We start from the raw sequence: 27,500 nt of genomic DNA on the forward strand, positions 1-27,500 counted from the left end.
TACTCATGTGTTGATTCAATCAACCGACTGACTAGTCAACAAATTCAATTTGGACTTGGCCGAAAATAGACCATCCACACAAGCCTCACCAGGGGTCAGGGAATGGCCATTAGTCTTACATATCCAATATGTTGTCTTTACAATGTGTACACAAGCGCACAGCACGCACGCGCACACACATCGAAAATAATGGTTAGATTTTTTTGTACACATTCAGAGATTTAAAAAAAAAAGCACAATCCCATCCTGCCTTGCAGCACAGAGATAAGAGTGTTTGTTCACATGTGCACATATCGATGTGAGTTCAGGGCTATTGTTGTTACACTCTACACGGCATGTGTGTGTTTTTGTGCGCGGCGGTGTGTGAAGGGGTGCGTCCCATTTAAGATAAGACCATAAGCGTTGTGTCCAGAGTGAATTGTCGACTCACGTTAAGCCACAATGCGAGCTGCCTCGTAGATCAGCGTGCCAACGAGGCGGTCTAGGTATTGTCCTGTCACCTAACCCGTATTGATGCCTCCTCTCTGGACAAATAAACCTCCCCCGTGCCTTAAAGCGGCCTCCGTTTGTCTGCACCGTGAGGCAGTATACGGACCAAATGTAGAGAGAGAGAGAGGTTGGGAATGGAGGAGGAATGGCTGTCTTAAGGAGGAGACATGGAAAATGTCTAAGGACAGAAGAATGAGAAATGGGAGAGCATTCTTATTCTGCCTCTAATAATGAGTTGTTAAGGCCGGGTGTCCTTGGCTGTGTGCATTGTGTTCCATTGTACTTTAGGCTGTGTTGAAGGTTGGCTTTCTATATGGGAATTGTGTGTGAACGTGTGTGTGTGTGTGTGTGTGTGTGTGTGGCGGGGGGGAGAGAGAGAGAGAGAGAGAGAGCAGGGATTATATAAATGTGCTTCTTTCTGGTCACCTTCCCCCTGGCTCCGTCCTCTCCTCTCACCTTCCATCCTGTGCTCTCACCATCCTCTGCTCTCCTCTGATACTTTCCATGTGTGTCATGGACTGCAGGAGCTTAACGTGATGACAGGTTTTTTCCCTCTCGATTAGCACGGAGGGCCAGAGAACAGAAGTTGTGTATTTGTGCGCTTGAGAGAGAGAGAGAGAGAGAGAGAGAGGGAGAGGGAGAGAGCCATGGAAGGAGAGAATGGACGATCCATGGAGAGGCTGCTCATTTCTGGCGAGCATTCATCAAACTCTCCATCGTTTGGCTTCTCGCTGTTTCCTCCTTTTTATTTTATTTTCTTTAAAAAAATTATCCCACGGTTTTGTAACCCATTTTTCACCCGGTGTCCAATTGCCTATAAGCTGCAATCCTGAACGCTATACTCTCCCTCTGCCAACCCGGGGAGAGCCCTGAACTGAGGCCATGATTCCTTCAATGCATGAGAAGTGAGCGCAGGCTGCATCTTATCACCTGAAAGGGGGGAGGTTCCCCGGTAGGACGTAGCGCGTGGAAGGAGCATGTTATTCCAACAAGTTCCTTTAGTATAAAGAGCAGGATTGCTGCATGTTGTTTGTGAGGGTACTATACCCTAGGGGACACGGGGAGAACATAAACCCTTCTCCATCGCTGTGCAACCCCGCACCTCTTTCTATCTCTCTCTCTCTCCGCAGAGTGGATCGAGTGTCTCCGAGTGTGTTTCGATTTATGTGTTGATTGAAATGGCTCCCGACTTGCGCGCGTCTTTCGCGCCACGGCCCTCTGATCTGGTATCAGCCTGCCTGCGGTTAGGTGTGGAGGATCCGTCATCACAGACGCTCAATAACGCTGACCTCAGAACAGCCGTTTCCAGGAAAAGCCGTTATCCGATCCCACGGATCGGTTTCCACCGTGTTTTAGGTAGCCAGCCCAGTGGCATCTTTAACTGGTTTAGAAAGACCACACAGCGCGCGCCAGTGTGTGTGTGTGTGCATGTGTACTTGCGTGTTTGTGTGTGTGTGTTAGAAAGACAGACAGACAGACACAGAGTTTGTTATCTTTCTAAATGGCCCAATCTTTGCATCTCACTGACTCTGTCCCAATGCTACTGTAAAACATGAGTCCAATCTTGTGAAATGATTTCCAGGCCATTTGCAGAAATGGGGGCCATTATATTTCTGTCAGGGTTAGGTAATGGACCTGTATGTTTTATGTTGTGCGCTCTCTCTCTCTCTCCCTCTCTCTCTCTCTCTCTCTCTCTCTCTCTCTCTCTCTCTCTCTCTCTCTCTCTCTCTCTCTCTCTTCCCCTCTTCCCCCCAAGCAGGGAGACGGCATGCTACGTTACAAAGTTAAAAGATGGACCAATTGGGTGGACCGCTATACAGAACACTCAGTTCCACACCATCATTAGTCTTGCGTATAGCCAGACAATTATTCCACAATCTCCAAATCCTATGTAAATGGTGCATATATAGCGCCTTTATCCAAGGCGCTTTACATAATAGATTGTGCATTACATTCACCCATTCACACACAGATGACAGGGGAAACCATGCAAGGTACCAACCAGCACATCTGGAACAATTAGAGGATTAGTGTCTTGCTCAAGGACACTTCGACAGTAACTCTGGGGCAGCCCAGGTTTGAACTGGCAACCTTGCGGTTACCATCCAGCCACTCTACCCCTGAGCCACCGCCGCCCTATATGTATAGAGTCCGATCTACACACTTGAGATTTGATGTTGACAGAGGAAGAAAAAGCATACAGTTGTAACCCAGGTCCATGTCACTTATAAGACTATAGTGCAGTGGTTCTCAAAGGTGGGCGCCGAGGACCCCCCAAGGGTCCTTGAGGAGAGCGTATACAGGTGGAACCAAATGGACCCTTACAGGTCTGTAACTGTGAGTTAAACGGAGGAAACGAGCATGAATATGAAAGTTAAGTGGTCTGGATGGAGACAGAGAATACCAAACACAACGTGATGGATTTCAGCTCTCCTGCTTCTTGGTCCGTGTTTCCCATGCAGTCGCCACACATTAACTTCATCATTCTCTCAGTTTTCTTTATTCATTCACCTATTTCCCAGCATCACGCGGGTGGCAGTGGAACCCAGAGCCGATCGTACGGCTCTCTCTCTCTCTCTCTCTCACACACACACACACACACACACACACACACACACACACACACACACACACACACCCTCACACACACACACACACACACACACACACACACACACACACACACACACACACACACACACACACAGAGAGAGAGACATCATGAATCATTTAGAGTGAAAGACGAGATGCGGGCAACAGTTAAACTACTTCTGTCTTTACTTGTGTGTGTGTGTGTGTGTGTGTGTGTGTGTGTGTGTGTGTGTGTGTGTGTGTGTGTGACCAGCGTCATGTGGACTTGATAAGTCCTCCTGACATTGTGTTTTCTCTGGGTGGTTGTGGAGCGCTGCAGTCTGGAACCGCTGTGTGTTTCTCACTGTGTGTGTGTGTGTGTGTGTGTGTGTGTGTGTGTGTGTGTGTGTGTGTGTGTGTGTGTTTCTCACTGGCCTGGAGAGAGCTGGAGATGATTAGTGAGGAGTCCAGCCATGAAATCCCCTTTAGGTCCTTATTGAATAGAGACCGGTCTCTGTGTGTGTGTGTGTGTGTGTGTGTGTGTGTGTGTGTGTGTGTGTGTGTGTGTGTGTGTGTGTGTGTGTGTGTGTGTGTGTGTGTGTGTGTGTGTGTGCGTGTGTGTCCTTATAGAAGAGTGTCTGTGGAAGACGTACTCTGATTTCCTTTTTTATTTAAGTAAAAGTAATGAAAGAATCGCCTACAGTAAAAGTAACAATACCAGAATTTAGATGATCCCAGTGTGTGCGCACGCACGCACGCATGCCTGTGTGCGTGTGCGTGTGTGTGTGTGTGTGTGCGCGTCTCTCAACGCTAGCACATACGTCCCAGCCGCGCTCCAGATGCGTTCATTATGGCTCTCATTATCTCTGGCGTTCTGTCCGCGCCCGGCGAGCCTCCGCGGAGCCTCGCGGGGTTAAAATATGACCGTAGTTCCACGCGGCGGAGCCCTCGGGCCCCGTTTGGAAATGGGATAATTCTGCCTGATGACTTACTTCCTGCCGTCTGCGACGTCCATATAAATAAATAGATAGATAGACCGTAGGGGGGGACGGGGACGGGGACGGGGTATTGCTGGCCTTTTTCCTCCAAAGCATCTGCACTATTATGCTTCAAGGGATGGTTCACGTTAAAAAAAACATTTTAATGGCCTGGGCGGCTGGCGTAACCGTCTGGGCACCTTGGCTGGTAATCCAGTCTGGCAGTGTGCCGCAGGTTCGACTCCCGAGCCCGACGGCCTTTACTGCATGTCACCCCCCATCTCTCTCTCTCTCCCCATTTCCTGTCAGCCTATACTGTATACCTATCCCTCTATAAAAAAAAGAAGAAAATAAAGGCGAAAGCCACAAAAAATATATTATTATATATATTTTTTTTTTTATTAAAACCATTTTATAATAGTTGTGATTAAGAAGACACGGCCACCTCACGTACTTTGAGGGCAGTATGAGTCACCAGGAAATAGGACAGGTGTTTTCCACGAATCTATCAGGGTTAAAATGGAGCTTTGAAGTTACAATGGGTTTGTATATTGGAAGGGGGTGGGGCAGCTAAAATTTATATCAAATATCTAAATACTGAATCAAGAAACTTAAAAAGAAAACTGTCTGGGGACAATATAATGACCAAAAGTTTATTTTAAAATATCCCTTTAACCCATGAAGACCTGAGGCCGATTGTACAGATGCCTTCTAAATCAGTTCTCACACTCTCAAAAATATAGCAGATGTGCAAGCTTGTAGATCTGCTGTTTTTTGTATATGGCCAATGCTAACATCCAAAATGAACACGGATGCTTTCCCGGTTTTAATGGCCTTATTCACGGTCGCTGCAGGGCTGGAGACGGCCGATCTATAAGCTCCACGTCACGTCTCGGCGCGGATTGTAGATCATTTATCTCCGGCGGAAATTGCAGCGGTTGTTCAGTCACAGTGCTGTACTTTTGGCAGACTGGTGTTGACGTTTGACTCTCAAAAGAAACGATAGAAGAAAGAACAAAAGCAGAACAAAGAGTAATATTTGAATGATGCCGTGTTGGGCTGGGTATAATGGGCCCAGTGTTTGCTTTTCATTAGGGTTCTGCTGCTGCAGTATATGTGAGGCCTATATTTAGCTCAGTGGGATCCATACAGTACAGTACGCTGTAAAAACTACAGTAAATCTCTGCTGATGACTGTAGCCTTTCTTGACATTACTCACAGTGCAGCTGCATTAACAGAGTCATCCTCTCTTTCTCTCTTCTGGTCTCTTTGTGATGATGATAAAGACTTTAACAATGATGATGATGATGATGAAGGATGAGAATGGTGATACCTCCAGCAGTAGCGGAAGCCCTCCCGTATACGTCGGACCGTCCTATGTAAAATCAATAATTCAGTGTGTAGTAACAGTGTGTAGCCTGTGTGTCCGCATGTCCGTGAGTGTGTGTGTGTGTGTGTGTGTGTGTGTGTGTGTGTGTGTGTGCGTGTGCATGTGCAAGTAATCTTGCGTGGTGGGGTCTTAAGGAGAAAGTGAGAGGATACCAGTCTACTGGAACAGTTTATAATTTATTTCACTGAAGGAACAAAGTGAAGAGAGGGAGATGGAGAGAGTGAGTGAGGCAGGTCTAACTAATTTACCACACACACACACACACACACACACACACACACACACACACACACACACACGCTTGTTTTGGCAAGCACCCAGAGGTCTCCTGCAGTCTTGATCGCCCCCCTCTTTCTCACCTCATTCTCTTCATGTTACTCTCCATTTGTAACACCTTGTTTTCTTCACCTGCCTGTCAGTGAAGCCCCCCCCCCCCCCAGCTCTGCTCCATATGTCTAACACTCAACGCTCAACTAATACATTAACGCAGACTCTTAGGCGACTAATTCACTTTCTCTTTCCTCATGGTTTGAGGAAGTGGCCCTCTTAACCACTTAAGCCCCACATACTTTGCCGTGCGCCAAAAAGTATAAATAGACACGATGTACACGTTCCCACATATACGCCTCGTGGCGTGTTTTGACCTCGTATAGGTCTGCTTTACAGTATTCGAAATAAATAAAGTATGTGACAATTGTTGATCAATTTCTGATGCTCTTCCTACGATGGGAAAGACCCCCTGCTTGGGCCATGGGGGAGGTACCGTGCTGCTTGTGAGCTTCAGGCAGACTACAGTACTCGTCAACCATGTACTGTTTATGTGTCCTATGGCTCAGTGTATAGAGTAGAGAGACCACCTCCATAACCCCACTGCAGGTGGAGTTGCATTGCATTGGCAAACAATGCTGAGGTGCTGCTGACCTTGGTACAGAAGTCTAAAAGTGAAACGGCTACAGATACGCTGTGTAGCTTACTAGCTTTGTATCCTTGTATCTTTTGCATCGGCCAGTGTGAAGCAACCCACTGAAGCAGCTGGTGTTGTTCAAAACCTCTGAGTTTCGAGCCTCGAGGTATGACTTGTCTTTTGCAGAGGCTTCCCGAGTAATTACGTGTCTGTGGCTCAAATGCTGCCTTCACACGTCTGCCATTCATTTTCAATGGAAGCCAGTGACCTGAAGCTACGCAGCAAATGCGATGTTTGTAACTGCTGCAAAAGCAACAACTACCGGAATATTGAGCTGGTTTCAACTTCAGCTACAAAGATACAAAGCTACAAATACACTGTGTAGCTTTTCATCTTTGTATCTTTTGCATCTGCCAGTGTGATCGCTTACGTCTCATGTTTTCATAGCGTATACAGTATATCTGTGGCCGCCTTTTTGGTGGCCTCTTCCGTGAAACGAGGAGGTTGTTTGGATATCGTGTGCGCCGCGGTGCACGCCGCACACGACCCGAGGTGGCGAAGACGACGCCTCTGTCTGAGAAGTGTGCGTATACACGGATGGGATCTTTTGCACGGGACACCGCATAACGTTTTATTCATTTGGAATAAGATCCGGGTGGCAGCCTTGAAGTGCTCACCATGACTCCATTAAAACGCTGATATTAAGAGCCATATAATCAACCCACTGATCTGCTGGCTCTCTCTCTCGCTCTCTTATTGGTCGTTCCCCCCTCCCTGCCGTCCTGTAACCTTCCCTCCCGTTTTCTCGGTCGTTGCCTGTGTCATTCCGCCTAGCGGGCGGCCCACCCCGGTCCCCCCACCCCGGTCCCCCCACGGGGACCCCCGAAGACAGGCTCCATTAACCAGGAGCACTGCTGCTCCGACGGGGCTGTCATTAACTCCCCCTGACTCTCCCATCCGCTCCAGGGCGCTCCAAGCGCCTCCACCCCCCACCAGCCTTGTGTGTGTGTGTGTGTGTGTGCGTGTGTGTGCACAATACTCCACATCAGTGCACTGCTGATGCACCGCAAAATCCGGAGTGTAAAAAAATTTACCCCTTAAGGGTGCCGAGTTTCACAGTGAGCGATTCTGTTTTGTCTCCCATAAAACCCTGGGTATGGATTTATCCATTTGTAACGCCAACACACATTTGATTAAACTTGCCTTTTATTAGTTAAAAATACGTTCCGGACTGCTGTTTTAATTTGTTCTATATACAATGTGGCGCTGTGACTTAATTCACTGTCGGCGTGTGTCTTAGGGTCAAACCAAGTCATCAGAGAGCACAGTGCGTGCGTGCGTGCGTGCGTGCGTGCGTGCGTGCGTGCGTGCGTGCGTGCGTGCGTGTGTGTGTGTGTGTGTGTGTGTGTGTGTGTGTGTGTGTGTGTGTGTGTGATTTGCGGGCTCGCACTTTGTGTGAGGGGAAGAAAGTAGTTAGCAGTTAGTGGCAGCACACTGCCTTTCCTTTAACAGTCTTAACACACCTCATTAACTCTCTTAATGAGTAAGTAATCACACACATTCTCTCTCTCTCTCTCTCACTCTCTCTTAACCCCCGTCTGAATGTGAGAGTGGAATTAAAAGTCCTTGTTAAGACTAAACAATGTCTTATCAAGAAAACAAATGGACGTTAGTTAAATATGCATCACATGCACTCTCATGTTCACACAAATCCACTCAATCTTATCACTCGCAAATGGAACTGAAATCACTTTTCTCTTTACTTTTCTTACAAATGGGCTGTGGTGGAAAGTAACTAAGTACATTATTTGGTTTAACCTTACTGGAGTATTTTCACTACATCTCAGAGCCAAATTCTGCTTTTGGTCCACTGCAATTTATTTGAAAACGTTACTTTACTTATAATTACAGCATTAACCACATTACATTTTTACATTTTGTAAAAAAATAAAATAGTAGTATTGTTGTAGTAGTAGTAGTAGTAGTGTGTTATGGATGTGATAAGTGAATAAGTTAATTAAGGATTTAACCCATTCTGACCGGGCACCCATTTTGGTGTCGGCATCATGTTGTGCTTTAGCTATTTAAAAATAGCAGATCTACAAGCTCATATCGCGCCACCGAGTGGCGCGATACGAGCTTGTAGGTCTGCTATTTTTGAAAAATCGAAAAACGACTGACATTTTTAGAATCTGATCTCAGGTCAGAATGGGTTCATCAGACCAGTGTGTGTCCGGCAGAAACCTCGTATGAATCTGATCTCAGGTCAGAATGGGTTAAGGATTTAAGGAGAGAGAGAGAAAGAGATAATTTGAGTAACAGTATGGCTAGTAGTAGGATGCCTACTGCGTTGACCATGTTCGCCTGTCTTACGCCATACTCGGTGGTGGTGGGCCTTACCCAGAGCCACACCCACCTCCCTGAGTATGACCTCAGAGTAAAATGGCTGCAGTCAGAATATTGTCAACGGCGCAGAGCTCAGCCCGGGGGAAACAAATTCTGAATGAGCTTGAATGCATGTTGTACATTTTGTGTTATTCTCTCTTCCCGTCGAAGCACTTATTTAGTTACCGTGGCATAATGAGGATGACGGGAGCATGTTGTCCCCGTCTCAGCCATGTCTGATTTACAAGCCTCCGTGTCAACCGCACTCGTAAACTAACTTGCCTGTTATTGAGCAGGGCTTGTGCAATCCGTGGGGTATGAAAGGGCCTATTGTTAATGTTCTTGCACATAGGCACAATATTCATGCACGCATGTACCGACCCACCGTGTGTGCGCCTCGAGTATCCACGCCGACCGCAGCGTCAGAGCGGTTCCAGACTCCGCGCCCCGAGGGCCTCCGCGTGGAAGAAGGTCCATGTAAAGGTCCCGGGAAGTAGCCGATCTACAAGCTCATCGACGTGTCTTGACGTGACGCGTCGTGGGCTTCTGGATCCGCTCGTTTGCCGTGCGCAGAACAGATGCACAGCGAAGTGTAATTGAAGCGTGAAGCCTGCCCCACAGCTCCTCTGGTTGTGGGCGGTGTACGAGGCTACACGGAGTACACGCTGAGTACCATGTCTGCTTATTAAAAGCGACTGTGTGGGCTTGTTTTTCCGTAAAGTTTCTTGTAAATGTTGGTAGCTATATCCATCCATCTTCAACCGCTTATCGGTAGTCGGGTCGCGGGGGCAACAGCTCCAACAGAGAGCTCCAGACTGGGGGATCCCGAGACGTTCCAAGGCTAGTGAGTCGATGTTGTTTCCTCCAACTGCGCCTTGGTCTGCCCCGGGGTCTCCTCCCGGGACAGTGGGACCTCCCTAGGGAGACACCCAAGAGGCATCCTAACCAGATGCCCGAAACACCTAGGCGGTCTGCTTTCGATTTGGTAGCTATGTTTTATTTATCTACCGGTATATGTACTGTATATATTTTTTGGGGGGGTGCTTGTTTTTAAAGTTTATTTGCTTATATGGGCGTCCTTCCTAATGCTTTTTAAGGTCTGGCCAGTGGACAAGATTTGTGATGTGATTAAAATGTTTTGAAAACATTCAAAATAATTGAAAGGCTGAAGTAGTTTAATCGGGTTTACTAGCCGGGGACCCCCTGGAGCCCCCCCAAGGACCCCCTGGAGCCCCCTCAAGGACCCCACTTTGGGAACCGCTCCTATATTTATTGCACCTCAAACATTCCAAAGAAACCACAGAAGAACAAACTTACAAGCTACAAGCCATAAGCATAAATAAACCCACCCTCCTTTCTGATTGGTGGAACAAGCATGGCATCGGTCACACACCCACTATACAGTACTACCATACAGTATGTATCTGTGTCAGACGGAGTGTGTGTGTGTGTGTGTGTGTGTGTGTGTGTGTGTGTGTGTGTGTGTGTGTGTGTGTGTGTGTGTGTGTGTGTGTGTGTGTGTGTGTGTGTGTGTGTGTGTGTGTGTGTGTGTGTGTGTGCGTGCGTGCGTGCGTGCGTGCGTGCGTGCGTGCGTGCGTGCGTGCGTGCGTGCGTGCGTGCGTGCGTGCGTGCGTGCGTGCGTGCGTGTGTGTGTGTGTGTGTGCGTGCGCGCGCACGTGTATATGTATGGTTTTTGGTTGCGTATCGGCACAGTGCTCCCAGATAGAGATCAGAGGTTAATGATGTGAATCAGACAGGAACCAGACATTACCTTGGCCGCGCCGCCAATCTCCTCCACTCAGGCGCCTTGAGCTACTACGTTTGATAACGCACTAATTATCCCAGATACAGGCCTTTGTGGCATACTCGTTGTACACGGACAGTATCAGCCACAGGGTTTGTTCAACGGGCTTCAAAAAGCACTTTGTCAGAGAGATGCCTTTGTCCTGAGCGGGCCGTGTGCCCTGAAAGGCCTCGTGCTTACCAAGAGCAAAGCTCAAAGACACACCTGAAAACATGTGTGTCGCCTCCTGCCATTAAGGCCACAATGTGAATGAGCTGTGAGCGACGTCAGCGACGCAGAGAGAGAGAGCGAGAGAGAGAGCCAGACGACCCATAATGAACTAGCTGCCCCGTGCACTCGCTCCAGGTGTTCGATGGGCCAAATCTAGACCAGGTCCGGGCCATTTGAACACACAGGCCGGTGCTCTCACTCGCCAGAGTCACTCAGTCACTCATTTGCACACCTGTAATGACAGAGGAGCGCTTGGTATGAGACGGGGCATGACGCAGCATGGCGTCATTACAGAGATGCCTAGGCGCCTGGCCTGGGGCCTCTGGCCTGGGGCCTCTGCAGTGGCTCTAAGACGGACATGGGGGCCACAGGCAGCCTTCCCTGGCTCGGGGAGAGAGAGAGAGAGAGAGAGAGAGAGAGAGACTGCATAGCATTACAGTGAGTCTGTGGAAGGATTCTGGTGTTTTGTAAGGGAGTGCACCCTGGCTCCTACAACCTCCACGGAGGATCCATTAAGTATGCAGCGGAAAGCCTGGCGAGTGCATGGAGGTTATGAACCCCCGGCCCGCCCCTCCCTGCTTCTGCTACTTAACATCGCCAGCGTGTTTCCGACTGTCTGATAAGCCTGGCCCTGCACAGCGGTGGACAAAGTACTCAACATGCGTTACTTACGTAAAAGGTTCAACACCGCAATGTAGAAATACTGCTGTTACAAGTACGTCTGCAATTCAAAATATAGGCCTACTTGAGTACAAAAAGTGCAAAAGTATTGGCTTTTTTATGTGTAAAAAAGTATTTTGAAAATAGAAGATCTAGTACAGTACTTTAAGTAAATGTACTTAGTTACTGTCCTCCACGGGCCCTGCAGAACCCCCCAGCAGCCAGGCGGGCCAAGTTTGAAGCAGCGCAGACAAACAGACACTAGCATTCACCGTTGGAAAGTGTACGGGAACAGAACAGACAGACAGAATAAGCTGAAGAGTGCTCTGGTTGAAGGACGAGGGGTGGGGTGGAGGACGAGGGGGGGGGGGGCGGGGGGGAGGTGTTTGGGAAGGAGTCTGTTTCTTCAGTCCACGTCAATATGAGTCGCTGATTGCAGGATTACTGTGTGTTTATGTGTTTAGGCCGCGCGCCAAATGATGCGCTAAGGTGGTATCTGTTGGAAGTGCCACAAGGTTGGGGATTTACAGTCATTGCCTTGGCGTTTGCAGAGCTGCTGGTGGCCGAATATCCCTCTTTGTGGTGACTGTTCTCACATAATCATGTCTGCTTTTAAAAGGATCAGTGCCTCCTCCCCGAGAACGAAAGAAAAGAAAGAGAGAGAGAAAAAAACTGCTTCCAAGCTCATTGAAAATGTCAAATATCTCTCCGGGGCCGACACAGTCGGAGCTGAGCTTAGAAAATACCAGCGAGGGGCAACCACAGACTATGTAAAATACAGCCTGGTCTCCCACAGAAATGTCCCGTTTGCCGTTTTGAGAATGTGTAAATGCAGAAATGTAGAGTTGCTAAATTTAATATTGCTCTGGCTCCTGAAGGAGTTGAACCAGCCGATAAATCCTTACAGGACACAGAAGACTGCAGACTCCAAACCATGACCGCTGTGATTATTCTGTTAAATGGCCACTGTCGAGGCAGAAACCTCTTATCTCCTTTTATATATTTTTTTCCCGTCAATTAATTCCCTGCGATCATATACTATGGTGTCACGCAAAAGTAGCATACGTCGCCAAATCCACACGCTGAAAACGAATTGGTGACGCCTTTTGAGCTTGTAGATCTTTATTTTAATTATATATTTTTTTTACATTTTGGACACGTTTTGAACAAGCGTACAGCAATGAAATGTGACAGAGGAGTGAGCGAGCCAGACAGACAGACAGAAGAGGGGTGAGCGAGCCAGACAGACAGACAGACAGACAGACAGACAGACAGAAGAGTGTTCTTGAACTTAGTCCAGTTACCCTGGGTAAACATAGTACCTTTCCTTTCCTTTTCCTGGGCCTCCATCTAGCCCATTTAAGACCAGAGGACGATTCTACAAAATGTCTTCTAGATCCTGACGGTTTTCTGTGTCAGTGGACTTGTCTTGGACTCCCAAAAATATATACTTGGCCGCCGACCCCCATCTGAAAAAAATTTGTTTCAGGGACCCCCCTGCAGAAGCACGGCTTTGAGTTAAAAACGTTTGCTTTGAAAGAATACCGGTATATATTCAAAGAGTTGTGCCACATTTTCACGCTTTTTCAAAAATAGCAGATCTACAAGCTCAAGCTATGAGCTTGTAGATCTCCTATTTTTCAATAGCTAAACATAATGCTTAAAACACCAAATGTGGTTCCCACCCAAAATGAGCTAGTCTCTCAAGTCAGCGGGGATAGCAGCGACACACACACACAGTTTTATTTGATCTGTATTATCAGATCAGATTATTAGAGCTACGGCCCTTTGTCAATATTTGTGTAACTCGTACACATGGTGCCACACGTACACATGGTGCCACACGTACACATGTGCCACTATCCTTAAGGATCTGTGTATTTGCTGTGTATTTAACCCACTTTGGACTGAGAAGTCTTCTAAATCCTACATTGTTTCTATGTCAGTTGTGCTCAACCTTTTTCATGTCTATAGGACCCCCAGAATCATCTCTATTGGGCCACGGACCCCCATCTCAAAATATGTAGTTCCAGGGACCCCCCCCCCCCAGAAGCAAATATTTTAGTTAAAAATGTTCGTAGCGTGCCACTCGGTGGCGAGCTATGAGCTTGTAGATCTGCTATTTTTCAATGGCTACATTATAACATAATGTTTAAAACACCAAAAGGCGTTCCCGCCCAAAATGTGTTAAGGATCATTGAAGTTCGTCGTGCTCCTTTTTTGAGGGGTCCGATCGCACGTCGCCGTTGCCTCAGAGCCGATATATACAGAGTGGCGTACGGCGCGACCCTCCGTGACCTCGAGCCACTAATCCAATCACAAACGACGCCACATATAAAGTGGAACGTATGGGAGAAGCCTGAGCCAATCGTGTTACGGCGCGCTAACAGGATTACGGGAGTTTCAGCGTGCCGATTTCACCCTGTTTCTTTTTCATTTCGCTGCTTACACACATACCATTGTGTTCGCATCGTCACAGCCCCTTCCTGCCCCGTCTTGTGTTCCTGTGTGTGTGTGTGTGTGTGTGTGTGTGTGTGTGTGTGTGTGTGTGTGGGTGTCTGCGTGTGCGTGTGCGTCTGCGTCTGTCTGTATATCTCTCTCTCCCTGTCTCACTGTCTCTCGCTCTCCTTGCAAAGCCCACTGTTTTATGCCTTCATAACCTGGGAGAGAACACGCACGCAACACAAACATAGACCTTCAAATCACCAGCGTTAATTGAACTCTGAGTGGATAAAAAAGAAATGTACCCTTTTTGGTCAATTTGATTAAATGTTTTATACGCTCAACAAGTTAAATGACTGTGCATGCCTTTCTTGGTCCAAGGGGGGAGGAAGCCAGTGTGTGCGTCACACCGTGCGCCAGTTGGACGTGTCGGCGGTGCATGTGTTGTTGTGGCAGGGGTTGAGGAGAAGGTAAAAGGACTAATTAACTATCGAATGGAGGGAGGAGAGCCAGGTACAACAAAAGCATTCCTGTCGTGATGTAGTAGCCCGGGCCTCGTTGATAAGCGGCACCAGCACAGAGCGCCTCATGGGTGCCAGACTGACTGCTTCTTGACGCTTTCAAGTTCCTCATGCACTGTGGCTGCTTCTGCCAAGAGGAACAACAAAGAACTTGGAAGAAGTGCACAAAAGGGCCCTGGCTCCTGTGGTAGCTACAGCAAAGGAGACATAAAGTGGGTTTGATGTTTTTAGTTTTTTTTGGGGGGGGTGTATTATCCTGCGATAATATTATCAGGGGTGGTGGTGGGCACCACCGTGCACCGGTTGCTATTTGTGCAGTTAACCAAACTGCCGGCCAACGGTGGTGTGGAAGCGTGCCAGCGTCTCTCGGTGACAGCAGATGTTATGCAGGTCTGTTGAGAGAAAATTCCATCTTCAAGGACAGGACCGGTAAAATTAGAACACATGTCATTAGGAATATTTATGTTGTCTTTGAATAGGGGCCAGCTTCAACGCTCGACACGTCGACTCTGCAGTGTGCACGCACTGTGCACACGCACGTGCGCTTGAATGTTAGAGTGCGTGCACGGCTCCTCTGTCCTTGCATGTCAAGTCAGACGACGTGTGCGTTAGATTTGCGAGCTGTCGAGGAGATATTTTGAACGGCGGCCAGATCGATGCTGTGATGTCTGTATGGTTGGAATGTGGACGTCGGGCCTGGGATAATTGGACGACTTCTGCGTTAGTTTATTCAAGATATAATAAAGATGGGGGGCTCATTTTATGGCCCGCTGCTCCGTAACGTCACGTCATGTAAAATACACACTCGTCTTTTAATGGGATGAGACTGCAAAGAGAAGAGGCAAGACTCGGCAGGTCGCTAGTGGAGACCTGCCAAGATGCAACCAGAACTCTATAAGCTCTATGTGTGCCTGCCTGCCTGCCTGCCTGCGTGCGTGCGTGCGTGTGTGCAATTACAGATCATTTTCAAACATTATTGAACATTTTGGATGCACACAGTATGTCCAAACGGTATCCCTTTTGTATGCCGCATAAAGTATTGACTTAAATCTGCACGTATATGTGCATGTACAGTAACTAACTGTACTCTTCCACCACCGGATTTGAACCCGGGTCTCCTGCGGGTCTGGATAGAAGAGCAGGGAGACGAAACACAACCACCCCAATATAAGTCACATACTGCAGACTAGACTAAACTTTTTATTGATTTAAAAAGAAAAGTTACATACTGTAGCATTGCTTTAACCCATTCTGACCTGAGATCAGATTCTAAAAGTGTCTTCGATTTTCCAAAAATAGCAGACCTACAAGCTCGTATCGCGCCACTCGGTGGCGCGATATGAGCTTGTAGATCTGCTATTTTTCAATAGCTAAAGCACGACATGATGCCGACACCAAAATGGGTGCCCGGTCAGAATGGGTTAATCATACTCAAACAAAATTCTTTATTGGGGGTATATGGGGTGGGGGGGGGGGGGGGGATTTGCCAGTTGACTCAGATTCTGCACGCTCACAACAACAAAACAGAAAGCAAGCAGAAAATCCATGTTTAATTGTGGCGTATTTGCAGTGGGCTGCCCAGGCTCTGTTTTAATTGGCTGCTTGGCCATAAAGGCTCCGAACCCACCGAGCACCCATTCATTAGACGGGTTGCACAACAACACTGCTATAGCTGTGGCACAAACATGGAAGCCTTGTTTCTCCTTCTTCATCTTCTTCATCTTCTTCTACTCGCTGTTCTCTTTCGCACCGTGTGGAAACGGAGCCTGTGTGTGTGTGTGTGTGTGTGTGTGTGTGTGTGTGTGTGTGCGTGTGCGTGCGCGTGCGTGCGCGTGCGTGCGGCGCTCATAAATCTGACGTTCCAAAAAAGTGCGTTCTTCTGGAAGCGACCGTGACCCAGAGAGGACAGTGTTTTTTAAGAATGCATCTTGGGAATGTTGGAACTCATTTTAGCATTACTGCATCAGCGTTTCATGTGTTTTCAAAGTTTGAGAAATGCAGGACATTGTGAGGAAAACGTTCTTGATCTTCACAAGAGATTTTAAGAGTTAGGCTTGCAATTAGGGGGGGTGCAGGGGGGCTTCTTAGTTGTGTGCTGGTGTTGGGCACCAGAATAAGTAGATCTGCAAGTCCACTGTTGCTTGTAGATGCACTATTTTTGGTGATGTGGTTAAAAAATTGCAACACGGTCATAAATTTGCAATTCTAAAAGGTTAATATCCCCACAGATATTGTAATACAATCGTGCGTGTGCGTGTGCGTGTGCGTGTGCGTGCGCATGCGTGTGCGTGTGTGTGTGTGTGTGTGTGTGTGTGTGTGTGTGTGTGTGTGTGTGTGTGTGTGTGTGTGTGTGCTGGTGCAGCTGCACATGTTAAAAGGAGTAAATATGATGCAGAGCTCTGCAGTGCAGAATGGCGTGTGGTTTTTCCCAGACTCTATGGGGGACCATAAGTACTCTGTTTATGTCGGCCCTTACTGTGGGAGCCGTGCGAGTGTGTGTGTCGCTGCGTGTGTGTGTGTGTGTGTGTGTGTGCGCGCGCGTGCGTGCAGAATTGGGGACCTTCTGAATGTGGGTAGCTCACCATTTAAGCGACAGACAAAAGGCTCTGCTAATTAAAACTATGGCTACTTCTGTTCCTCTCCCTGACCTCCCTCCCCCTCCCCCCACTCACACACACACACACACACACTTTACTCTCTCACTCTCCACCTCTCAACCACACATTTTTCACGTGCTTAATTTTAAACCACCGTTAAGCGGCTGTGCCCACACACGCGCGTGTGCACACACACACACACACACAAACACACTGTAACCATCCCTCAAGCGTTTTTTTTTTTAATGTATTTGTTCTTTTAGTGCAGGACACCTCATGCCACTGCAGGGCATGAAGCACAGAGAGAAATGATAGTGCTATAAAACAAACCGCTGTGTGCTGCGAGGAGCCGCTCTCAGGCCCAGCAACATCTCAGGACCTTTTTTCAACTGCAGAGAAAAGTATTTCCCCCCCTTTCAGGATTCTATAGTCGGCACCAATGAGTTTGCTCGGTTGAATAGTATCATTTGGGTTCAGTTGAAAAGCGAAGCTGTGTGTGGGGTAATGGGGGGGGGGGGGGGGGGGGGGGGGTGTTTACAGGAGAAAAAAATGGATGGATCACATGACATCATGTCCCCCGAATGATGTGTTGTCGCCCCGTTTCTGATCTGACAGTCCATTGTTCTATGAAGTCTGATTTAAGGTCCTTATACTGCATACGCCGCTGGTATTGTGTCTGTGACTGTGATTAATTTCCCCGAAATGTATTTCGTTTGTTTGCAAGTTCATTCACACTCAGAGTTCATTCACACACAGAGCGTGAATATTACAGCGACATAAGTTTTAGCGACAGGTTCTGAGCTTCCGCACATCTGCAAATTCAACCTGTATGAATATTCCGTAATATTTAGAATTCTGCCTTTTTCTATACCGGTAGTGCATTTGTCACAGACCATTACACGTACAGTAGCTGACGTCTCAACTAAGTATACATACAGTGTGTATATGTATTAGAGCTGGGACTCGATTTAAAAAAAAAAATCTAATTAATCAGAGGCTTTGCGATTAATTAATCTAGATTAATCGCATTTTAATCGCATATCATTATTTGACCCGAGAACAGTGAGAAAGCAATTTTTTCAAATGGATTTTGGTATACTAGTGAATCAATGAATAGTGAATACATAAGTTTAAGCAATAAAACATTGTTTTTGTAGTAATAGGGGTAATAATTCTTTATTGAATAATTGCACACAACTGTGCTGTAATCCACGCTACCATCGGATAGCCTTTTAAATCCTATTTCCAATCCACGGGGACAAGCAAAGTGATCTCAGCGGCTTCCCCCAGTCTGGTGAACTGTCTGCGGTTTCTGGTGGTGTTATTGTCTGAAGAGGACACGGACACTTGGTGCGCAGGTCCGTCTGAAAACTGTCCAGTGACAACGTTCCGCGGTGAAAAAAATAGTGCGATTAAAATGCATACATTTTTCTGTAGTTAATTAATCGTAATTAATCGCAATTAGTCCCGGCCCTAATATGTATACATGTACAGTATGTGTCACATAGACAATGTGTCAGAATAGCTGTTTGCATTACAAGTAGAAAATAACTTCATACAGTACTTGGCATTTACGGCACCCACTTTGAGACATACAAAGGGTGTACATATTAGGGCAGAATATGGAGGTCTTTAACTAATGAAACGATTGTTCCATGTCTTCACAGAGATCTCAGTGAGAACTTCATCCAGTCCATTCCCAGGAAGGCTTTCAGAGGGGCCACGGACATCAAGAACCTGTGAGTGACTCCTCACACACACACACACACACACACACACACACACACACACACACACATAGAGGGACATAGAAACATAGCTTTTTCAGAAAACTGTCAGGATGTAGAAGACATTTTTAGAATCTGATCTCAGGTCAAAATGGGATAACTAAAGTGCTCTCTCCCCCCCCCCCCCCCCCCTCGCAGTCAGCTGGATAAGAACCACATCGCCTGCATCGAGGACGGCGCCTTCAGGGCCCTCCGAGGCCTGGAAGTACTGTGAGTATTATTAGTATTATTATTTATTACATATACCTTCAGGGCCCTCCGGGGCCTGGAAGTACTGCGAGTATTATTAGTATTATTATTTATTATTATACCTTCAGGGCCCTCCGGGGCCTGGAAGTACTGTGAGTATTATTATTATTATTATTTATTACATATACCTCCAGGGCCCTCCGGGGCCTGGAAGTACTGTGAGTATTATTAGTATTATTATTTATTATTATACCTTCAGGGCCCTCCGGGGCCTGGAAGTACTGTGAGTATTATTATTATTATTATTTATTACATATACCTCCAGGGCCCTCCGGGGCCTGGAAGTACTGTGAGTATTATTAGTATTATTATTTATTTCATATACCTTCAAGGCCCTCCGGGGCCTGGAAGTATCATCTGAACCCACCGTGATGTTGTTATATCATTACTATTTTAGTACCCCCCCCCCCCCTGCTAATATCCATAAGTTATATACACACACAAGCTTGGCCTTTAATTACCATAACCGTGGTCAATCAAGCCCGGGGGGGGCCCCCCTTCAGCAAGGCTCCCACGTGGCGGGACCCTCCAACCCAACCCAACCCAACCTACCGACCCTACCCATGCTAGCCCCCCCCCCCCCCCATCCCCTATAATGTGCCACCCACCCATCATCCTGCCCTGGGCTATGAGCGGTTGTCATAGAAATAACATGACCAGAACCCCCCCCCCCCCCCCCCTCTCCTCCGCGCGCACACACACACACACACACACACACAATTTCTCCCCATTCAAGTCAGCATTCCACTGTGGGCCCGCTATAAGCCATCGTGTTTTGGCGTTGCGCGGTTTGCCAAATTCAATTAATCATCCCGCTTGTCAAAGCTCATAATTACAGGCTTCGTCTGAGCTCTCTCTCTCTCTCTCTCTCTCTCTCTCTCCACCTGAAACAGTGTGTGACGATGGCACGGGGTGGGAGTTCACGGGGGACAAAAAGGCACAAAGAAACCACATTGACGGCTAGTTGTTTTAAATGGTGGAAATCTGTGGAGTTTGTGCGGTTGATTTTTCCATGAACTACTTAAAACCCTGTTGTACTCCATTGACTCTGTGGTCCCCCATGGCTCTATACTAGGTCCCCTCCTTTTTTATCAATCTGCTACAGCACGTCTCTTTGCAGAAAATAGCTGTTCTTATGAAGCTTAAGTATAGGTTTGCTGTTGTCGCGTTGAACGTTCGCCTGTTTTCACCGAAAGATTGGTTATTCATGATGCATGGTTAAATGCTTTATCCACTTAAACCTCTAGTCTTAGAGAAGTGGTCTTGAGTTACAACATGGCTTGGCTGCCACATGACGTCATGGGGGGAGCACACAAATCCAGGCGTTGGGAGTGGCTAGCGCCCCTCAACAAAAACAATTAGCGAAGGTGCACTTTGGTGGTGGACTGAAAACTTGCAACTTTCAAGGTAGGTATACCCTCACAAAATAACATGCCGTAATCCTGGTCTCTAAACTGCCTCCCCCTGGCCTGATGGAGGGGAAAGGAACTGGTTGGAATAACGTGTTTCTTCCACACGCTACGTACAACTTGGTCCAAAGTCCCCCCTGTCAGGTGAAAAGAAGCGGCTTGGACGCTTGCTCATGCGTTCAAGGAAGCATGAGTTCAGTCCGTTGCTCTCCCCAGGTTGGCGGAGGGAGTGTAGAGCTTACATTAGATCATTGACACTCTTCAGGTGTCTGAAGTGAGTGGTGCAACTGTACCGCGTGGGCCTGCAACATCCAGACCCCCAGGAACGTGCCCAGGGGTGCGGCCTGGTTCCGGCGAGCCTTCTGGCATCCGAAATGACAGAGTTACTGTGTCGCTAGCCTGGGGTCCACCTATGCTTTCTGTGGCATAGGCAGCTCCCGGCAGGATCCGCCGGGAGAATCTAGACGCAGCTGCGCGACATGAGACTAATTAATTAGAGCGACAGAGAGAGAGAGAGAGTAGTGTGTGTGTGTGTGTGTTTGTGTGTGTGTGTGTACGTGTGTGCGTGTGTGCGTCAATTTAACAAAGGTGCAGACAATCAGAAATCAGCAGAGAGTGAGCGTCGTTTGCGCTACTCTATGCCGAATTGTGTGTGGAATTGTGTGTGGACTCGGTCCCAGACTTTTTTTTCTCTCACTGGCAATAAAAACGTCTGGGTTTCCGAGGCTACTGTGTCGCAGCTTTCCGTGCTCGGACGCAGAGACAGACACAGATACACGTACTGTACATACGTAATTATAGGGACACACATAGCTGCGTAATGGAGTGGAGGCACTGCTCAAAAACTGGAATAACCTGCACATAAAGCCTTCTTCAGGGTAGCAACGAATGTATACTTTTTCGGTCCACACCGAATCCCTCTTCGGCAGAAAACAGTCTATCTACAAGCTCAACATTGTGAGCTTGTAGATCTGCAAAAACAAAATGTTCCTCCCCTGGACGGCCGCTGGGGTTGAAGTGGTTAATGGGGCGTTGGGATGGCAGATGTATAGGATGGTGTCGTAATGATGCTGGGAGGAGACTGATGGAGGGGGACGTGGGGGGGGACGGGGGGGGGACGTGGGGGGTGTTTAGATGAGGGTTTGCTTGCATATACGTTTAGCTTTTTTTGGGGGTGTGAGGTGGGCGGTGGACAGGTTGAAACAGGGAGCAGATTGAAATGACCCGATTCACTTGCCGCAGCTGATGCCCGGTGTGTGTGTGTGTGTGTGTGTGTGTGTGTGTGTGTGTGTGTGTGTGTGTGTGTGTGTGTGTGTGTGTGTGTGTGTGTGTGTGTGTGTGTGTGTGTGTGTGTGTGTGTGTGTGTGTGTGTGTGTGTGTGTGTGTGTGTGTGTGGAGGTGTTTTACATACACACACACACACACACACACACATGCGCGCATATATATATATACGTGTGTAGCCTATAATGTGCAGATACGTGCACACGCATGTATAATATGTGTGTGTGTGTGTGTGTGTGTGTGTGTGTGTGTGTGTGTGTGTGTGTGTGTGTGTGTGTGTGTGTGTGTGTGTGTGTGTGTGTGTGTGTGTGTGTGTGTGTGTGTGTGTGTGTGTGTGTGTGTGTGTGTGTGTGTGTGTGTGTGTGTGTGTGTGTGTGTGTGTGACTGCATGAGTGTGAGAGGCAGGTGGGAGGGAGTGATGGCTCCCCATCTGTGTGTAAAGAGGTGTTATGTTCCCAGCGGGACGCAACAAAGAGAGAGAAGGGAGGGAGGAACAGACAGACAGACAGACAGACAGACAGACAGACAGACAGACAGACAGACAGTTCCCTTTTAGGGAACAGAGGGGATGACATGTCAGATATGTATGTGTTCACAGATATGATGACATGTCAGATATGATGACATGTCAGATATGTATATGAGTTCACAGCAGAAACGACCGGTAGCCTAATATCCCTCCTCTTCTTTCTCCAGGACGCTGAACAACAACAACATCAGCAGCATCCCCGTGTCCAGCTTCAACCACATGCCCAAACTACGCACCTTGTAAGTATAGAACGCCTTTCTGTACAGCGCTGCTTCTCAAAGTGGGCTCCAATGGGGGTCCTCGAGGGGCCTTCAGGGGGTCCCCATGCAGATACACTCTGAGAGTGCACAAAATGGACCCTTACGGATCCAGTTATTGTACTTGTAGGTTGGCTCTTTTGCTTTTTTTTTGTAAAAGAATGTTTGACCCAATTTTAAATATTTTAGCATATTTGTGTGATATTTTTTTATGCCTTCATTCACTAATCAGGGCATTTTAGCGATGTGGTATGTGCCATAATGACTTGGCTATCGGGTTCCCCTGACATTTTCAAACATTTTAGACGTTGTTTGAATAGCTGGGGCTATTGGTGTAACACCAATGATACTAATGAAGGCTTTGTTCCATTTATAGTCTAGCACGGTGGTTCTCAAACTTTTTTAATTTAAAGGACCCCATAACTCTGAAAGTGTACAAATGGAACCGGGTATTTCCACCACCCGGTTCCACTCTCAGAGTTACACACTTGGAACCCCCTCAATAAACCATGCACGAGGGGCTCCCTGGACACCAATTCGAGACCCACTGGTGTAGCAGAGACTTCCCCGGTGAGCCAAAGATGTCAGCACCCTGACTCCATTTGACCAGAATGGAACAGAGCCTTCATTAGTGTCCTACGAATTAAATAAGGAAGAGGCCCAATTTCCTTATTGGCTCCAAAATGGCTGCCATGCACGCATGGAGCCTATTCAGTCAGAAACACTCACGTCAGAGTAGAATAGAGTTAACCATTTATCACAACAAATGGAATACATTACTGCCGTTAAAGGCTCCGCTCTGGGAGATGTTCTCCGATTTTTTTCCTAAGCAGCATGCTAAGCTAAATCAGGGAACATTAGCAAAGCCCCCATACAGGGATACAATAAGTAATGATAAGCAATACATTAACATTGATATTTAGCTTGAATCAGCAGACATAAATTACATTAGTATATAGACATAAAGACATATTATACAGACATAAAGTATATTAAGTATTTGAGGCTATATGCCAGACTCTGATCAAAAGGTGGAGGCTGGGGTGGTGGAGGCAAGCTTTGCTTCATTCCTCCCGTCCTCAGCATTAAGTTAAGCCACAGTGTTTTGCAGCACACGGTCCCAGATGGCCCGGCCTGTCGGCCCGGCCCGGCCCGGCCCATGTGCAGTCCAACGCAGTAGTTGTACTGTGTATGGTAGCGTACAGAACAACAGCGGGGCCCATAATGATCTAAATGGGAACAGATATATTTTGTCATTCCAGTCAGTCTTGGGACCCAGCCATAGCCACATTGAGCCCACAGCGGGGTCTGTGGAGGTGCCAGGGGCCATTAAAAGCCCCCCTCCGTCTACAGAGCGCACAACAACTGGCCTGTGATAGACGCAAATAGTCCTCAAAGCCTATTGTCTGTATGCGATTACTAAATCTGAAATTATGTCCGAATTAAAACAATTATGCTTGCTGGAACATGGAAAAGCACAACTTTGCCGTTCTTGCGGTGGCTATTTGAGATTCCTTGCTCCCAGTGGGGTTAAGGCTTTTTTTTCTTCCTTTCTTCTCCCCCGTGCGTGCACGTGTTTGTGTTAGTGTTGGTGTGTTTGTGTGCGTGCGTGCGTACGTGCGCGTACAGTACACGTTCCAGATTGCCACCGCAACGCTCCAGAGTTATTCTGGACGAGCGCGCTGTTCCAGGAATGTCTTGTTTGGAAGATTGGGTTTAGCGAGTTTCTTTTTAGAGTCGCGCCCGTTTAGGATGTGCCGTTTACAATCATCCATTTAGCGTGTCACTCCCGAGTGTGTGTCACCGCAGGGGGTTTGGTTGTGTGTCTCTGGGTCTGCATCAGCAGCACATCTTGGATTCTGTGCACAGCTGTGGCTGATTTTTCGTCTGTCAGCGCCGCGTGTACACAATAGTTCCAGCCAGCTAGTTCTTCTTAAGATAGGAGAGACATCTCCCAGACACACAGACATGGCTGATGTCCCTTCAACTCGTCGCCTCCCGAGCTCTGCCTCCTTTCTTTTTTTCCCTCCGTGTGTGTTTATAGCTTGATCTATGATCTACACTCTGTCGCACGGCGGAAAATAGCAGACCTGCAAGCTGGCGACATCAGGGCGACACATTGTGAGCTTGTAGGTCGCTGGTCCTGTTCGGAGCAGCGTTGATTCAGTCGACTAGACTCTATGACGAATACATGTCACGCTGTGACGCGTTGTGAGCTTGGATATCGGCTATTTCCAGCATGGGAGCAGTTAGAATGCCGACAAGGCCCGCAGAAATACATTTTAGCTGACAAAATCAAATGTAGATTTAGTTGACTAAAACTAGACTAAACCTAAAACGTATAATTAGAGGGGTGCCGTGGATAAGGCATAAGGAAGCTAAAAAGGTTTTGACTCTGCGTTCACAAAATGCTGGCAGATGCAAAAGATGCAAAGCTACACAGCATATTTGTAGTTTCGTATCTTTGTAGCTGAAGTTGAGACCAGCTCAACGTTTTTTGTAGCTTTGTAGCTGTTGTGGCTTTTGCAGCAGCTATACAATTATTGTTGGATGTACCTTTGGATCTTCAAGTCGCTGCGGCTTCCATTGAAAATGTATGGTAGACTGCATCTGCCCCGTGTGAACGCAGCATGAGAACCATTCTGCTATGCTATATACAAAGTATGAAGGAAGTCTTTTTTGTCTTGTTCGTTTGCCAGCCGTCTTCACTCCAACAACCTGAACTGTGACTGTCACCTGGCCTGGCTGGCCCAGTGGTTGAGACAGAGGCCTACCATTGGTCTGTTCACCCAGTGCTCCGCCCCCGTCGCCCTGAAGGGACTCAACGTGGCCGAGATACAGAAGCACGAGTTCACCTGCTCAGGTGAGACTGTCATGCATCACTTTATCACTCACACAGTCAGCCATTCACTCACTCTCCTCCCCTCTCTGTCTCTATACTCTATATACAAACACACACCTTGCTTACGGTTTATCTTCTTTTTAGATATTTCTGGGGGCTTTTTCTACCTTTATAAAGTCCAACAGGGAAATTAATGAAATGTTGAATCTGACCAGTGGTTCCCAAACTTTTACATTTCAAAGACCCTCCTCAACTGTGACAGTACACAAATGGAACCTATACCGGGTCAATTTGGTTCCATGTGTATACCCCCCCCTCCCTTTGATAACCACTGGCATATACGAATATGCAAGAGTGAAATATTATTTCGTTTTGGTTTGGCTCCTCGACATTATAGCAACATCGAAAATACAGCTGACGGAGTGACAGCTATAAGTGTGAACCGTGCCCGAAGGCCTTGAAAGGAAAGGAGTTGCGTGGTCTTTTCCATGTCGGTGGAAACATCCCGTAATGTTTATGGGAAACGGACTGTCCTGACAGACCACCTGGCTGCCACCTGACCGTACCTCCCCCGTCCCCCTCTCTCTCTCTCTCTGGCCTTGGGGCTCCGTCCTCGCCTTGGACAACCTTTCATGTCTCTCCAGCTCTCCGCAGCAGCAGCAGCAGCTGGCAAAGCCATGCCAGAGCAAAGCCCGCCGACGGAGAACGCAAAGCTGGGCGAGAGCGTATGGGAGCTAAACCGACTGACCCCCCCCACATACACTGTTTCCCAAACAAACAATGGGTCGGGACCCTTTTGTTGGGTGAAATACATTATTAGTAGATGGAAATTAATATGAAATTATACTTGTAGAGTCTATGTGTGTGTGTGTGTGTGTGTGTGAGAGGCGTATAAAAATGTGTGTAGTAGACTATTGTAAGTAAAATTATATTTTAAGTAAATGTCCCCATTTTTTTAAACTAGCTCATGAATACGAAAAAAAAATAAGTTATGTTAAAATTAATACATACATAAATAAACAATGTAGTTGTGTACAAGCTCACGGCGCACAAGCTTGTTATACTGTAGATTTGCTTTTTTCACTATAGCTTGATTTCACGGGGGTGGAAGCGGCTTCCAGCTTATCCCATTTTGGGGCGGGAACCCCTTTTGGTCTTTTAAACATTATGTTATAATTTAGCTATTGAAATAGCAGATCTACAAGCTCATATTATAGGTCTGCTATTTTTGAAAAAATCGTTTAAAATGTGGCGCAAATCATTGAATATATATTTCAGAGCGAACATTTGTAACTAAAATTTTTGCTTCTGGGGGGGGGGTCCCTGGAACTACATATTGTGAGATGGGGTTACGTGGCCCAATAGAGATAATTCTGTGGGTCCTTGACATGAAAAAGGTTGAGCACCACTGACATATTTTTATTTATTTATTTAGAAGCCTTTTTTTTAATCGACCTCAGTCCAAAATGGGTTATATACAGTATGTGTGAGCCGTGCAGTGAACGGCTGGGTGCATTAACACATTTAGGACTGAGATCAGATTCTACAAATGTCTTCTACATCAGTTTACTGAAAAACCTATGTTTATGTATCAGTGGTTCTCAAACTATTTCATGTCAAAGGACACCGAAAATGATATGAAATTTGCCACAGCTGACCCACCTCTGGAAATATGTTGTTCCAGGGAACAGTTCCCCCCCCCCCCCCCTTCCCCGAAGCAAATATTGGATATTAAAATGTTCGCTGTGAAAGTATATATATTCAAAGATTTGCGCCACATTTTCACGATTTTTCAAAAATAGCAGATCTACAAGCTTGTAGATCTGCTATCTGCTAAATAATGGTTTAACCCATTCTGACCGGGTACCCATTTTGGTGTTAGCATCATGTTATACTTTAGCTATTGAAAAATAGCAGATCTACAAGCTCATATCGCGCCACTCGGTGGCGCGATATGAGCTTGTAGATCTGCTATTTTTCAGCTTGTAGCTTGTAGGTCTGCTATTTTTGAAAAATCGAAGAACGACTGACATTTTTTTAATCTGATCTCAGGTCAGAATGGGTTAATCAGACCAGTGTGTTGTCCAGTGGAAACCTGGTATGAATCTGATCTCAGGTCAGAATGGGTTAAAAAAAAGTGGTGACACAGATGTGTTCCCGTCGTACATGAGTTAAGGTTATCATATCAGGACA

At 47.1% G+C, this 27,500-nt stretch overlaps 1 protein-coding gene across 1 annotated transcript in view; it reads left to right on the forward strand.

Annotated features, from left to right (window-relative positions):
• slit1a (slit homolog 1a) overlaps positions 1-27,500 on the forward strand; it is a 179,951-nt gene that overhangs the window by 75,141 nt on the left and 77,310 nt on the right. Inside the window, 4 exon segments of the mRNA XM_083775889.1 lie at positions 18,618-18,689; positions 18,876-18,947; positions 22,376-22,447; positions 25,165-25,328. Of these exon segments, the coding sequence (XP_083632015.1) occupies positions 18,618-18,689; positions 18,876-18,947; positions 22,376-22,447; positions 25,165-25,328 (380 nt within the window).

The sequence above is a fragment of the Protomyctophum parallelum genome, assembly GCF_964188405.1.
Source record: "Protomyctophum parallelum genome assembly, chromosome: 10".
Classification (NCBI taxonomy): Eukaryota; Metazoa; Chordata; class Actinopteri; order Myctophiformes; family Myctophidae; genus Protomyctophum; species Protomyctophum parallelum.